This window comes from Mus pahari, chromosome 18, assembly GCF_900095145.1.
Source record: "Mus pahari chromosome 18, PAHARI_EIJ_v1.1, whole genome shotgun sequence".
NCBI lineage: Eukaryota > Metazoa > Chordata > Mammalia > Rodentia > Muridae > Mus > Mus pahari.
In genome coordinates, this window is record NC_034607.1 from 38,719,346 (window position 1) to 38,736,143 (window position 16,798).

At 44.7% G+C, this 16,798-nt stretch overlaps 1 protein-coding gene across 1 annotated transcript in view; it reads right to left on the minus strand.

Annotated features, from left to right (window-relative positions):
* Window positions 1-16,798, minus strand: part of Alk (ALK receptor tyrosine kinase) — a 723,531-nt gene that overhangs the window by 499,986 nt on the left and 206,747 nt on the right. The window contains exon 2 of the mRNA XM_021217650.2: window positions 14,669-14,785. Coding sequence (XP_021073309.1) covers window positions 14,669-14,785 — 117 coding nt within the window. The remainder of the gene's footprint in view (window positions 1-14,668; window positions 14,786-16,798) is intronic.

The window sequence follows — 16,798 nt, forward strand, 5'->3', positions numbered from 1 at the left end:
TGTGTGTGTGTGTGTGTGTGTGTGTGTGTCCTGAAACTTACCAGGATAGGGACCACATTTCAAAACACAGATATACTAACAGTAAACTCAAAACAATGCTTGAGTGGGAAATGCTGTCATGTGCAAAGATGTACAGTAACTGCCCCGAGCCACGCTGTAGAATGGATGCCTGGAGAGGGGTGGCAATGGCTGCCTATTCAAACATCTGAACTCGGGGGGGGGGGGAATTCTGGTCTCTAGCAAGTGTGAGACTGACAACAGCAAGCAGCCATGCCTGAGGCATGTGCCTCAGAAGCCAGCCACTGAGGTGGTAATAGAGCTTCCTACCGAAGCCACACACCAGGAGAAGACCCTCAAGGAGCAGGGTTTCCATGATGTCGGTAACAACACCACACAGTGGCAACAGGGAGACTTGGTGTCTTTAGACATTGGATTTTCCATTGGTTGGGCTTAGGAAATCCATCAGTCCTCCTTCGTACCCAGATGGCCCTCAGGACCCCCAAATGGCTTGCTGTGTCTCCTAAATCTTCAAAGTTTTAACCCAGAGATGTCCCCAAGGCTTTCTAAATCACTTAAAGCTACATTGAGTCAGGGAACAAGCAACCAATCACCTTTAGTTTTCAAGACATTATCTCAAAATCAGCCATTTTCAAGGTGACCTTGGACATATCAGGAGCTTTAAAGAGCAACTGCAGCACAAAGTTAAGCAAGTATTGTAGAATTAACAAGAAGAGACAATGTCAAGTTAGGGGCCCCATGTCATTGACCCTTCCTCTCTGTCAAGACTGTTTCAGAACTCAAGCTAGCAGCCATCCTAGGATCTTGCCTCTAGGACAAGTTGTCAATAGACTTAAGAAGATTGATAATTTGCATCACCAGGCCCATCTTAATACAGATTTCAGTTTATTGTGAGGAATAGTCTTTAGGTGGGGATCTAGACACCAGTCTGAAAGAGGTCGTGGCAGATGGCCCTTTTTAGTATTATCTCTTATAGCATATTCCAGGTGGTTTTGTTTTTAGTAACAATCCCAGAGCCAGAGACTATTGGAACCTGGGGTAAGTGACATTTGAGGTCAAACCTTTTCTTTCATTGGACAAACCTGTAGACCCGTGCAAGGGAAAGACTTACTCAGAGCCATGTATGGCACTGGTCAGAGTCCTTCATATGATACAAAAGGCTTAGTGAGGACCTTTTGAATGGTGCATCTCTAGGGAGTACTAAGCTGGAGCTAGCTGAATGTCAGAGCAACTGACCACCAGTTTTTTACTTCTCCTGGCTCCATCTGTCGGGACATCTATCTGGGCTTGTGTACTCCACGGCATAGTCATCCCAATGTGTTCTTGATAAACCTGCTTCTGTGTATTCCATATGAAAGCACATGAGGTGTCAGGCCATTGGACTTTAGGAACATCTGCATCCCATGGGACAGTTCACTGAGCAGAGCAAGAGAAACTAGCATTCTCAAAACTCAGTCTTTTAGGACTGTGCCCAGCACAAGGAAACTCCCCTGGCAGCTACCAATCTTGGGGCACAAGCCAAGGTCTCATTTCCTCAAGAGATCTGTCAGAACCTCTCCACTGTAGACCCTAAGAGTCACTGAGGACTTTGGAGTCCATCTGAGATGCAGAAACTGAAGCCAGAAGCATTGTGGGGCTTGCCAAAGGATGCACAGTGGGTGGGTGGCAGAAATGGCACTAAAACCCTGTTGTTTTTATTATAATTACTTAAAGCTTTGGGTAACAAACAAACAAAGCAATAACTTATGCAATTAGGAAAATTCTCAAAACTCCACTGGTGTTTGTTGTTGTTGTTTCTGGAATAAGCTGGCAAAGCCACACATGGCTAGGTTTCAAATATCTCCCAATGATGGAATAGTTCAGTTCATCTCCAGGAAGGCCTTTAAGGTTCTCTCAAACTAGATGTGCTCTTCTGCCAATAAACTGCTCTTTGATGTTTGCTGGAAGCTCCCTGCTAGTGAGAGGGTCTGTTCATAGGCCAGAAGCTACAGTGAGAACGGGCTGAGAAAGCACACTGGGCTGGGTGGAAAGGAGAAAGGACCATCCCCCCTTGGAGAGTTCCTGGAAAGGCTTCCAGCACTGTAACAACTGGTCTTGCACTTTTAGGCAGTTCATTTAACCACTTGAGGTTTGGCTTCCTTATCTATGCATAGGGGAGCACATTACCATGAATGACGATGATTAAAATATTGTATCTCCCGTGAACTCTATGAGCCCGTATATGGTAATGAACAAAGATATGCTTTTTCACCCGTGTGTGTGTGTGTGTGTGTGTGTGTGTGCGTGCTCATGCACAAGCCCACATACACATTCTTGTGTGTGCATGCACACACATGCATATCAGTATGTATGCATATGGACGTCCAAGATTGATGCTTGAAATAATCCTCAATTTATTTTTTATACCTTATTCAATGGTGCAGGGTCTCTTAAAGCCACCACTCACAGTTATGGCTAATCTCCACTTGCTGTCTTCCTTCTGTGCCTGGAACTACAGGTGGGCTGTCCCGGCCATCTGGCATTGATGTGGATTCTAGGATCCTAACTGAGGGTCCTCACAATTGTGTGCCAAATGCTCAACCACTAAGCTATCTGCTCACTTCAGGACATCCTTTCTTGGCTGCGTGGTAGTTGGTCTTACTACCTTGACTTCTGTAATGCAGACATATCACTTTGTCCTCCTTGGGGATAAACTGAGCTGACTTGACTTGCAAGACTCAAGAAGACGCTGGCTACAGTGGGAACCCCTGCCTCTCTCCCTGTTCTATATCAACACCTGTGGGTAAGAGGCTCCAAGGGGTCTGGAGAAGCAATGCAAGGGTCCTTCAAGGCACATACTCTGCCTGGCGTCAGGCTATGCCAATTTAAAACTCACCTTTGCTACTTTGCCAGCTATGTATTTCAGAGGAGACTGTTTACTAGCATTTGCTCTTGGCTTTAGAAAATGGTGATTAAATAGAGACAATGTCATGGAACTTTCATGAGGAAGCATAAGCTCCAGATGCATATGCTGGATATCTGGTGTGGTGATGTGCACAGTTTGACTTTACATAATAGTGGGCATAACGTTGGATGTGGATAAAGTGGAAGCATGTGTGCGCCACATGCAAATACGTACATGAGCAAGAGGGAGCCCAAGGTTAGTGTTGAAAAATCATTCTCCATCACTCTTGCATCCATTCCCGGAGACAGAGTCTCTCAATCAAACCGAGAGCTTGCTGCCATGGCTAGTTTTGGGAGGGTGCAGTGGCCAACAGGAGCCGTTGGATGCACAGGGCTGAGGGCAAGGCTGTGTCAAACCTTGTTTCACTCAGGAGCGTGAGGGGAGGAATGATGAAGGAGCTTGTAACTCAACGTTTCCTCTGGAGACCTTAACAGAAATCATGCAACATCACGCATCCCATTCAATCTGCATAGAGCACTGTTTCCTGAACAGAAAATGGAGTGGTGAAATCAACAATTTCAATTTTCTTCTATAACGACTGTGCTAAGACAAATCTCCCTTTTTGGGAAGGTGGCCAAAGCGAGCCCACTAACATGGCTCTTGCCAGCTGGGCAGCGGGAAGCTGGGAGTTCTTCCTTCCACCCCAGGCTTAGATGATTAAGGATTGCTACTTCCTCTTCCTGGGTAATTTCCTAAAGGGACACTTGGCCCACCAGTCACCTTTGGTATTAATCCACCAGCTGTCATCAACATCTGGTGACTCACTTCATAACGCTAAATACCCAACCTGGTCCCTCTCCACCCCTCACTCACACCCACTATTCATTTATCGTGGGGCCCCGGGAATTTGAAATCATCCACTTCCTTCCCTTCACTCCACGCCCTAGAATACATCTGAGAGCCACTCACCCAACTCAAGACATCTGTTATGCTCACAATCAAGTGCCGAGAAGAAGGGCCAAGTCTCCTTCAATCAATCAATTATATAAACACAGCCTTGGAGGGGGGAGGTGTGTGAGTGCACAGAGGAGTGGTGGACAGGCACAGAAAGCTTAATTCTCATTTCTCTCATCTGTGGCCATCACAGTATTTCAATCTATACAATCTGAAGGTGGCAAAAATGAGATTCTGTCCAGCATCTCAGGAAAAAAAAATGTGATTAAAATTTACAGGCATTCTAAGATTAACAAGGTCAGTCTCCTCGTTTTATAAAGGGAAACTGAGGCATAAGACAGTCGAGTGACTTGGCCATGGTAGCATGGACTTCAGTCTAGAAAAGTTAGAAGGCTGAGTCTTGAGCCCCTATTGGACCTCCAGTGATGGTGCAGTTTCGAGGAAGAGTTCATGGTGTTCTCATGCTTGTCCTCTGCGAGTGTGGATGTGGGTGGAGTGGCGGGTCTCAGACAGAATAAACAAGAGTACAGAGGACCCGGTGAAACCTTCGCAGCCTGAACCACCAGTCAATATGGATCTTTGTAACAGAGATGCTTGAAATGAGGACCCTGGAGAGCACCTCTGAGCCATGGCATCCATGGCAACGGGAGAAAGCTGGCAGACATGGGAGACCTGAGAAGATGCAACACACGCTTCTCACTCTTTCTGCTGTGCTCCTGGGGAGGCAGGGACTGCTGAGGGTTGCAAGCAAGCCTGAGGCTTGCCAGCTGAATACCAGACTGCCCTAGCATGTACTCTACCTGTCGCATACCCGCAGCCCAGCTGACTAGATGAGCTTGCCAATATCTAACTCTTTAACGTATGCAGACCCGGTACAGACATGGGGATGCACAAGGAAGCCAGGCAATATGTGCATAGCATCTTGAAGGCTGATAAGATTTCCACACGTAGTAAAGGAATTATTAGGAGGTTTGCTGAGAATAAAGCATTGAACAAGATTTGGTCTGGACAGGGAACTATCATTACCTAACAGTAGAGTTGTGTGAGTTTTGAAACCATATGATATCAGGTAGTATCATGATTAAAGATAGAAATACTTTCAGGCTGTGGGAGGCAAAACTAGACATTCTTGAGTTTTAAACACAAAGATTCCAGCAGGTGTATCTATGACACCAAACCCCAGGCTGCTGCTCTTACAGAATGGGGGTCAGGAAGCATTAATGATGCACTCATTCTCTGAGCACGTTCAAATCATTCCTCACAATAACCACACGAGCGCGGCCCCTAGGAATCGTGAACAGTGACACTTTTTAAAATGTTTAATATTCCTGAGTACTTTATACATGGGCACTGCCTCAACATGACTCCCTTGCTCCCTCTTCCTTGAGCTCCTCTCACTCCTCCCCAATTAATAATCTCTTGTTTAATTATTATAGTTACAAGCATACACATACATGTATGTATATGTGTGTGTACAAACATGTATATATAATCTTTTGAATCTTAACTCTCCATCATATAGGTATGTATCTAGGACTTCTTGGGATGGGGATTTAGATAGGATCTCATCTGAGTCTCCCTCTCCCACATGACATGGGCCACCTGTATCTCTTCCTATAGGGGGAAAAGGGACAGAAAGAAAGACCAAGAGAAAAAGAAAGAGAACTCATAAGAATGGGTGCCGAGATAAGGTGACTCCCCTTTCCCCACTGCTCTCTACTTTGCCTTTGGACAGATGTTGGGGGACCAGTGGGATGACCTCATGAAGGGTTAAAGTAAGAAACATGGAAGCCAAGCAAAGGCCCATGACTCTCAAGCTTAAATGCCAGTGTGGTGAATGCCCCCCCCCAACCCCGGAATCACTAGATTTGGATATGCCCTAGGTGGCAATGAGACACCTACATTAAGCCTGTCACGAAGCTCATCTGCATAAGGTGGCTACTGTTGCACACTGTAGCAGGTCTTCTGGCAACACAAACCTTCTGGGTTGACAGACACCCACCCAGGATGTGCAGATAATGAGATGGGTAAAGCAATTGCTGGAGCCGAGACATGAGGAATTCTGTATGAATGTAGGCACCAAAGGAGCCATAGCCACACCTCTGCTGTGGAGAGGTAAGGTGCAGGCTTTTCCAAGAGGCAACCTAGGTTTCACTCTCCACTTTGCCACTGTCCTGTGGATAATAGAGTCACCTCTGAGCCTCCTGTCTTCATCTCAAAGATGAAGCTATTCAACCAGACAGCCGTGGGCCCTGATGTCTCCCAATTCCGATGAATTTCTCACTGATGAAATTATGCTAGTCATCTTTCTAAATGGACTGGCTAAAGTCCTCCACAGGAGAGGTCTCTTCTGATATGTGGTTTTGCATCTGAGGTCACTCCTGACAAAATATTTCATTTTAAGAGGGTTGTCCCTCATGTCCATCAGTCATTTTTCTGCATATGCTTTGGGCACTTACCTTTCTAGGTTGGTTAGGAATGATGTGTATACCATAGCTCAGGTGCCCCAAAGCTGTCAAAACAAAACTCTGCTCCTCACTCTTGGCTGCAGAATGCAATTCTTACAGCTTGGGAAGTGGGGAGAAAGACTCCCTAACTCTCCACTAGCCACTTCTTCCTGGACGTCCTGAGGTTACCTCAAATGCAACTTGCCCAACAGGGACCTCACCACCTGCTCCCTCTCTTTTGATGCCTTGGTCACACCCTCTTATTGCTAACTGTCTCTCTTCTTCTCTTTTTAGTTAATGGCATCTCTCAACTCGATGACTCAATTTCGAACCCCAGAATAGGCCTCCTTGTTATGATCAAGCTGTGACCAGAATCTCCCTGATGCACCTCTCTTAGTCACTGTTCTATAGGTGTGAAGAAACCAAGGCAGCTCTTCTAAAAGAAAGCATTTAATAGAGGCTGGCTTACAGTTTCTGTGGTTTAGCCCATTGTCATCATGACAGAGAACAGGGCAGTAAGCAAGCAGGAGCTGGAACAGCAGCTGAGAGCTACATCATGATCCATAGGCAGAGATACACTGGCCTTGCCATGGGCTTTTGAAACTTCAAAGCCCTCCCTCAGTGACACATTTTCTGCAACAGGGCCATGCCTCTTAATCCTTCTAGTCCTCTCAAATAGTGCAAACCTCCAGTGACTAAGTATCCAGTGACCATCCTTATTCAAATCACCACACCCTCGATATCTGTCCTGTCACAGGGCGGCTCAAGACTAAACCCTTAGCCTACTCAGAAGTCACTGTTTCCCTGGCTGTGTCTGTCTCTGCCTCCCCCTTCCAGTTCATCTGCACTCTCCAGCTATCCGGTATGCTCATCTATAACAGAGCTGAACCTGCTCTTGCATATGACTGACAGCTGAGTTCTCCTTCCCCAGAATGGGCTCACCATGGGTCTCCTCATTGTTCCTGGAGCCCAAGGCCTAGAGCTTAGTTGTCCTCCTCTCAGCAATGTCTACCCCTCTGAGTCTGCTACAGAACTGGATCTTCTGCCATTGTATCGTAAGATGATTTGAACACGCCTCCACAGCCGTGCTTGCCATAAAACAAGAAGGCATACCTCTTCCTCTAGAGCCCCCTGAAGGAAGAGGAAGGAAGGATTCCACTTGGCCTCGGGAGTGGCATTTGGAATATAACCCAGCACACAGTAGGCGTGCAAAAACGAATCTTTATAATCATTCCCTGTGCTGCTGGAGGCACACTACATGGGGGAAGTGATCTGGGCTACATAAAGACGCAATATTAATCCTTAAGATTTGAATGAGTATTAGGAGCGTCATGTCCAGGGATGGCAGCTGAAACCATGCTAGCAGGACAAGGAATGTGTGACAACAAGAGATGAGAGAGCCATAGTGATTTCTTCTCCCTCCCCCACATTTTTCTCTGTCTGTATCAAGTATTTTCAGTGGGTTTCTCAGGACCCACTTTTCTCATATTTATTCCAGTTAATTATTCTCCTTTCTTTTATTCATCCATTTCCCCCTTTCTGTCCCCTGACCCCTTTGCTCGGTGCACCTCTAACATAAAACGTTCATTCATATTTATTCACTGCCTTTATGCATCTTCATTTTAATGGCATATGACTAAGAGGGACATTTTAAACATGCTTCTTCGAAGCCAGCTGCTTTCTATTGAATTTTTGTGGGTTGATTCCATTGGCTCCCAGCAGGTCGTGGCCTTGAGGTGACAGATGGTCCATGTTCTTGGGTCTTGTACGACTGCTAGCATTATTGTTCCCTCTGGGGCTCAGGGGTTTTGGTGACTGCATCCAGAGGCCTTTCGCTTGCCATCTTGCAGATAAAAAAATACAGATGCATGAGCTAGGCAATAACTTGATTTCTCAGCTCAGTGAAACAGGAATGAGCGAGAAAGACAAAAGCCTCTCCTGGACAGGGCAGAGGAGTCACTAAGGAAGCTTTCTGCCTTGACAGTGGTCCATGGGGGAGCCTGGGGGATGTGTTTCAGTGACGCTGGGCTCCTGAAAGCCAGAATGGCTGACTGTGGGTAGTTATATTAAATATGTGATTCCAGAAATGTGATCAAACTGACTTCCTGCTAGAGTTCCAAAGTAACTCCCACTGGGGAGATGGAGGACCCTTTTGTTATCCATGTTTGATCCTATGTTAGGTTAATATTTTTTGAGAGATAGATTTAATTTACCCAGTCTTTTCAATCAAAGAAACTGATATATTAACAGGTTGACCAGTGGTGGTAGCAGCAAGGAAGATAATTAGAAAGTCTAATTTTTCTCTCCAAAAAACACCAGCTCTTAAATTAGATAGATCCCTCCGGTCCCAAAAGAAGTCAAAGTTTCAATTGAACTTTTATTCAAATCCGAACAAAGTCCTCTGTATTTTCAGATGTCTGAAGGAATATTGAGAGTCAAAGTTGTGGATTTTAGTGGGAGGATGTCTGAATGATGGTTTGTATTTAATTTTTAGGGGTGCCATAACAAAGCCCAACAAACTTAACTCTTTAAAATAAGAAAAGTTTATTCTCCCATGGTTCTGAAGCAAGTTGTCATGGCCATGTTGCCTCTAAAGCCCGGGAGGAGACTCTGATCAACACCTTTCTTTTAGCTCCTATTAATGCCATAATACTTTCACCATTGAAGTAGAAACTTCTGGTTTCTTTGGGAAGTTAGTTATGTTAAATGATGTTTTGCCTGGGGTCACACAGGTGAAAGGATGTTTTGCTAAAACATAGACATGAAAGGATGTTTTGCTATAGCAGACACATGAAAGGTCATGTGAGGCTTAGAAAGAATATAAATATGGCCCCACAGGCAGTGGCAGCTTGAGCAGTTATTCACTTTGCTCTGACTCACTATTCTTCCCTGAAGACACCCATGTATTGGTTCGCCTTACATTACGTTGCTGAGCTTCTCCTGTGGTGACTTCATAGACAGAACCTCACCAAAGAACTTCTAGTGAGGTGCCTGTGGCTTTCACCACTCCCTTGGACTCACACCAGTTGGTGAGCCTCGCAGTTTCTTCTGGACTGAACTGCAGTTGCTGATTTGTGTGTGGTGTCTGCCAAGTAGCTGTCTGACTGTAGCTGCTGCTTCATGAGTGGAGTTTGTTGGCAGACTGGACTGAGAACAACAAGATTGGAATCGCCCCCAAAGAAATATTTCTAAACAGATCTGCTTCCTGCATATCCTAATAATCTCTTCTTTTCCATTACCTCTGGTGGGTGGTGGGCTAGAGGGGAGGTTGAACCTTTATTAAAGTAGGCTGTGAAAAACACACGCCTATGCCCCATGGCATACAAATCATGGCCTGAGTATAGGAATTCTTAGTCACAGGATGTTTGTCCAGTGTATGTCTTGTGTCTGTGGTTTCTACTCTCATAAGCCCAGCAGTCATATGGGATCTGGACCCAAGGAATCCCTTGTGTCATCATTTTAACTTGATCATAGCTGCAAAGACACTATGCTCAAGTAGAATCTCATTCACAGATATTGAGGCCTTAGGACTTGAGTATATCTTTTGGGAGAATACAATGAACCCCATAATAAGGACCACTGTCAGAAATGGGGAAAGTACTTTAATATATGAGATTACTTATAGTCAAAGGACAAATTATTATTATAGCCAAAGGGCTCTACCCACATGTTCCTGGGAGGTGAATTGTCAGGTATGCTTGGGATGGTCTCAGTTCAGAAACATCAAATGTTAGTTCTACAAAAAGCCAAGGTTTTGGACATCAGTCTGATCATTGAGCCCCAACATTAGGTCATTCAGGAGGAGTGAATGCTGTCTATGGTTCATCTTTGAAATAACTCTGTGATGTGATAGAACACTACTTAGCAAGGAGTGAGTGAATCTGAGTTTGAATTCATCTGCTCTGTAGCTTAGGAGCCTTACTAATATCTAATGATTCTTTCCTTTTAACTTAGAGAAAGCAAAAAGAACAGAGCCTGTCCTGACAGGGAGGAAGATGTTAACATCCACCACGTCCATGCATCCATCCATTGCTTGTGGTCATGTCCCAGCAGCTGAGCTCAATTTTAAGTATATGGGCTTTTCCTCTTCATGTGTGTATATGTGCCTTATATGTTCCTGGTGTCCACAGAGGCCAGAAAGGAGGCATTGGCTCCCCTGAATAGTAGTGATTCCCCACTGTGGGTGCTGGGAACAGAGCCCTGGTTCTCTGCAAGAGCAGCAAGCGCTCCTAACCACTGAGCAATTTCTCTAGCCCTGTTTAGCCCTTGCAAGAAATAACTCAAGAAGCACAACCCTGTTTCAGCTGATTGCTCTAAAGCCTCTTTAGCCTGCTCTTGTACTCCTGGCTCCCTGATTCCTGCATCTGAGATCCAGCTTTGATATCTCCTCTGCCTTTTCTGATTAGACACAGAGCCTTCCTCTTGAACCCTGGCTCTCTGCTTGCTCCATATTACTTTAGCATGTCCTGATGTCAGACTCTAGCTCTGGATGTGCGTGAGGCCCATGTGTCAGCCTAGTCCAAGATAGTCTCAGGTAAAACACAAAAATAATGAAGATATTTTGTCTTGAGCCTTATGATGGGTAGCTCTGATTGTCAACTTGACACAGCCCAGGCAACTCTCACCTTCCATTGACATTTCTGGAATATAAATTTCCATCCACTATAATTTCATAATACCACTTACATGAGAAAATGCATGAGAGAGGGTTTTGTAAAGTATCATATGTAAAAAAAAATGATTGGAAATACCCATTGTCTTGGTCATCTGGGGAATAACCTCTAGTTATTCTGTTCAAAATATTGATCCAGGGGCTGGAAGTGTAGTTCGGTTCATAAGATTCTTGCCTTGCAAGTATGGAGACCCAAGGAAAATGCTAGCATGATATAGCTCATGCACATAAAAGCCAATGCTAGGGATGTGGAGACAAGAGGGTTATCGGCACCCACTGGCCAAGCAGCCTAGTACAGCTGTAGAGCTCCAGACCAATGAGAGAGCCTATCTTTAAGTTGATAGACAGATTTCATAAGCACAGCACCCAAGGTGGTCCTCTGACACTCACACACATACACTTGTGCACATAAACACATATATGCACATAAACATGCCTACAAAATGGTAATAAAATAGCAATCGGATTCCTCAGGTCCTGAGTGGGCAAACATGAGCGTTCAAGTTGGGAAGAATATTCTCTGTTTCTGTGGTTCTAGAACCCAAGGAGGTCAGACTCCACTTTGCACCCTCAGCAGCTACATTCTCGAAGCATCACAGCAGGACCTGATGGAGGACATTTGTATCTGGGTTCCTACTCAGAGCCCAGTCCCTCAGTCGAGCCTATAACTAAGTTCATAGGCATAAGAACCAATGATGGAAAGAAAATATGGGGAGAGCTTTCGTCATATGCCCCCTTTCAAAGCCTTGCCCCACTTTCAAAGCCTTGGAGGGGCACATGTAGCTCTTGCCTCCCCATGATGAAATGATCTGGCTATCGCCATTCAAGACAGAGGCCAGAGAGAGCTGGAATCTGATACTGAATGGCACTGAGGAGACTATATTTTATACAACATAAAAGGTCCCGACATAAATTAGAAGAAATATTGGGAACCTTCAAAAAGGTAGGTCAAACTTTTTCCTCAAGCAGATAATTACAGGCTGGGGGTGAGTAAATCTTATTAGCCTCTTTCTACCTCGTCTCTTCTCATAAAACACTAGCAAGAAGAAAGCTACTCTCCATTCAGTGTGGACAGCTTGCCTGAGAGAGGATTGGCCTGTAGCTGCCAATCATGTCATCCGTGGTTGGGTTGTTGATGTTGCTTGCACCACCCCCACCTGTCTCACGAGGATGGAATTTAAGCCAACCAACCAAATGTGAAGTTCCACAATCGGCTGGCCAAGACTCCATGATGTCTCCAAATATGAAGAACTACCCCTTCAGGTGGCAACTTACCAGTTAAATTTCTCTGCCCTTGTTTGAGAACTTAAAATTAATGAAGTTGTTAACATTTCTTAAAATGTCTTTCCTGGCAGGTGAAAGGTATGGATTTATTACCCATGAGCCTGCTGGCCTTTTTGATTCATAGACATGTAGGCTGAGCCATACAAAACACCCTTACTCCGGAGACAGGAGTCCAGCCTTAAATCTGCCATTAGCTTTCTCTGTGCTGGGTCTCAGGGTAAGTCCTCAGTGTTATTCACTGGCAATGGGCTCAGCTGCCTGCAGGTTTCTATATCTAGCCTATGACCTCTGAGAAACCAGGACCCCACCTTCCTCACCCTTGAGTTTGCATCAGGTCCCACATCTGGCATGGGGGATAAACTTGGGGTAGACACACCAATGTGGGCATGGAATTGGAGGTATTGATGGTGATCATGCAGTCTCCATGGTTCCCCCAGAACTGAATATGACAAGAAGACAGAAAGGTTCTGAAAGCATTGCCGTACTCCATCAAGGTGCCACCAATCCTTCTGGCATGAATCAACACTTACAATGGAGCTGACCCCAACGACTGTGGTCCAGCACTTAGTCACTAACTGGCCAATGGTTAGAGTCTGATCAACAAAGAGTGGAAATCGTGAGCCTCTGGGCCCTGAAGGCAGTTGGAGAAGACTTGTAGAAAACTGCTTGATCTATTTTTTTTTTGTCCCAGTTATTCCAGTCTTTAAGTTTACTGATAAGGAAGGTAGGGCTCAGAGAGAGGAAGTGGATTTACCTAGCGCAAGTGGTGGATGAGTTGAGTCTTACTAAACTCCAAAAGCTTTCTGCCTTTGATCTCCCTCAATGTCCTCTATAGGGAACCAATAGTTTCTGTCTGTGACACACCAGATAGACTTCTAGACAATCTACATAGTATAAAAGTTGTCCTCTAGAGATAGTCAATGACTTTGGGAGAGAACTCCACATGTTATCTGAAGACCAGTTGTATAAAACATCTGGTTACAAAGTATTAACCACTCAAAACACAAGTTTCTGGTTATTTATAGATATTTTGCTTTATCATAAGATGCTATTTGGTGTCTGGTTTAAGTAAAGTCAAGAAGTAATTCTCATCTGGAATCTCCCAAGAACCACTGAGTCTTCTCCCTCTGGGGATACTCAGGAGTGGCAAATAGCATCTCAGCTCAGAGTAGAATCCTAAACTGCTTAAGGGGGTTTCATGCATTTCTTTCTTTCAATTTGAAATGAAAGGTGCCTTTAATACAAACCAAGACTAACTATGTGATAAATGAGGGATGGCAGGCTTCTGACTGGAGCTTTTCTACAGCAAGTGGAACATCTCTGTTAGGTGTACTTTAAATAGGTTAAGCCCAAGGGCAGGGACTGAGAAGCAGGAATAGGTAAATATGCCCAGAAGGGCATCTAGAACTCAGCACTGTACTGGGTTCATAAATACTTAATTGAATTAGGTCTGATGAGAGAATTCTATATCAGGAAACCTTCTGCTCTCATTCATCATACATAAGCCTTTAGCAATGACTTCCAGGGAAGGAATAAAATGAGAAGTGAACACAGCATTGTACCTGTCCTCAAGGGGTTTACCCCCCACCTCATAAAAATGATAAAAAATGAAGGTGCACCCTGGAAAAGTCAACTCTCTTCTAAACCTGATGTTCCAACAGAAGAGTCCCTGCTACTGTGAGCTTTTAGGCTGATCACTGAGAATGAATAATTATATACCTTCTCAGTACAATGTCCTGGGGATTCACAGGCCAGCAGTTCACAAGTGGAGTTGGTGGCCTCCTGGGAAAACAGAGCTCTAAGAAAACAATAGCAATGTCGTGACTAGTGGGCCCACTCAAGATACTATTAAGCTTAGTTTCTGCATCTATACAAACTGTAATTGAACCAGCTCTCTTGACCTCTGAGGCTGTTACACAATTAAATGAGCAAAGATTATGCCAGATAACCTGTTTGAGAGCAGAAGTTAGCCAAATATAATGGAGTCACGGAAGAGGTTCTGGGAGACCTGTGCCCTCCCTAACAACAACCCACTCTTGGAGATCACGGTCTATAGAAATGTTAAAGGGAAGAGCTTTAAATCCAGAAAACGACAATCAAATACAAATAAATATCACATCTAATGAATGGTGAAGGGAACCAGGCTAGGAAGGTTCGGAGGATGGAATGTGTGAGCCAGAAAGCCCTCAGCTTTCTTCTGGATTCACAATGCAACACATACATCTTAGTTGGAATGCTCTGGTGATGCACTTGAGTACCCTTGGGGACCAGAGGGTGCAGTAATAGGTGTTTTGCTATAGGGGACCAAGGGATTCCTGAAATACTAGTGATGACAAGTTGAGACTCAGAGCTTCCCCAGTTAAAAGGTAGCGAAGGTGTGTCACAGAGAACTGTCAAGTATATACTTACCATATCGACTGCGGTGCGAAAGGAAAGGGAAGGAGTCTTTCATTGTCCAGGTCAGATTCCATATGAAGTTACCAGGAGAAGAAGGCATTTCTGAGGGTGACTCCAAGGAACTGTGTCCTGCACACGAACAAAGGAGAAAGTATTGATTCTTGTGCTTAGGAGGGACATTCTAGCTGTCACTAAATATCACCCAAAATGAAAGTTCATAAAAGGCTTTCTGTATACTTAACAGGAAGATGAGCAAGAGGGCTGAGCCACGAACGGACTGAGTAGATCTCAGGCCTGTGTTGATACATTTTCTATCAAGGGGAGTCGTATCTGAGAAAAGTCTGACTACTGTGAGCAAGTCTGTGCTGAGGATCTCTAGAAGATGAACTAGAAGCCAGGCAGCTTAATGGCTCAGTCTAAAAGCTCTATCCAAAGTCAATTCTGCTGGTAAGAATTTGTGCAACTTCATAGGGAACTCCGATTCATCTCATTCAAATAATGCCTGTATCCCTACATACAGGCCTGCAACTTCATCTGATGTTGTTTGCTTGGGTTATTGCCTTATCAATGAGAGGGTTGAAATTGCACTCAGAAGTTATGAGTACTTGACAATTATGGTATTTCCAGGGAGGAGGGGAGCTACATTATGGCTTTCCCATATCCAAGAGGCTACGGAACCAGAGAGGACAAATGTTTCTGATTTGCATGAGTGAAAAAAAAAAAAAAGGGCTGAGAGAAAAGAGCAGAATGGCATTAGTTCTTTATTTAACAGAACCTCAAGTGGGTTTTGTAGTGAAAAGCCATTATTATCCATCTACAAAGCAAATGAGTGCACTCTGCATGTTCATACCCCTCTCTTCCCCGAAAATCCCCAAATCTATCACTATTCGCTAAGGTTTTATGGTGGGCAAAGCTTTTTATCTGTTAAAGAAGGAAGGGTGTGAGAATTAGCTCTTTAACAGCTGTGGACTGTGCGGTGAGGCTGGGGGGAGGGAAGGGGAAAGGAGGAAGTTAGGATTTCTTCTGCAGTTTCCTTTGTGCAAACCCCTGCTCCATCCTTGGGTCCTGTCACAGGACCCTCAGAACAGGACGAAGGGGGAGGAATCCACAGCCACAGAGGCCAAAACGCTTTCCCTGCTTCTGCCTTGCAGCCTCTTAGACACCTTCTGGAGCAGCATCAGTTCAGGACTACAGACTATCTCAAAAAAGCAAGGAAACACAAACGAAACCCCAGGTTGGGAAGACAGCTCGATCAACAGTGGGCCGGCCATGTGTGGTGGTCCGAACGTGATGCCCGTCCTCTCTCTTCCTTTCAGAACCGACCCCACACCATGCACTTTGAACATGTCTGGCTGGGATGCCCAGAGCAGTTTTCTGTGCTGTTACATCTCTCCACTCTTTCGATAGGCACTTAGCTAAAGCTGACAATAGGGCCCCATACTCCTCCATCTCTAACTGGTAAGAAATGGTCCCTGTCCTTCTCCCACACATCTGAAGGAGAGGCACTGACTTCTGAGTGCCCAGGAAGGCGACCTTTACTCTCCTTTCACATCTAGTCTCTAGAGATTAGACGTGAACTTGGAGCTACATCTTCCTGTAGCATTTCTACAAAATGTCTCAGAAAATGCATGTTAAGGGCACAGAAGTTATGCTAGCAAGCTCTAGTGAGTATCTATTTCATTTGTGCTGTTTAGAGAGAGACAATGAGATTCAGACAGGGGAACTCAAGGCTACATGAGTTTTCTTGTTTAGGGTGAGACATTTTAAAAATCAATAATATGACTGTAGCGAAGACATACCCTGTAACACCAGCCCTTGGAATGCTAAGGCAGGAGGGTTATGAACTTGGGGTGACATAGCAAGACTATTTCCAAGACAGAAATATCAATAAATCAGGCTGTGAAGATAGCTCATTCAATAATAAAGTACTTGCTACACAAGGATAAGGGCCCGGGTTCAATCTCCAGAACCAATACATCCATATGTGTGTGTGTGTGTGTGTGTGTGTGTGTGTGTGTGTGTGTGTGTGTATGCTTGGTTTGGTTTTTGGTTTGGTTTGGTTTAGTTTGGTTTGGTTTGGCTTGGCTTTTATTTTTTTGTTTGTTTGTTTGTTTTGTTTTGAGATAGGGTTTTTGCTATGCA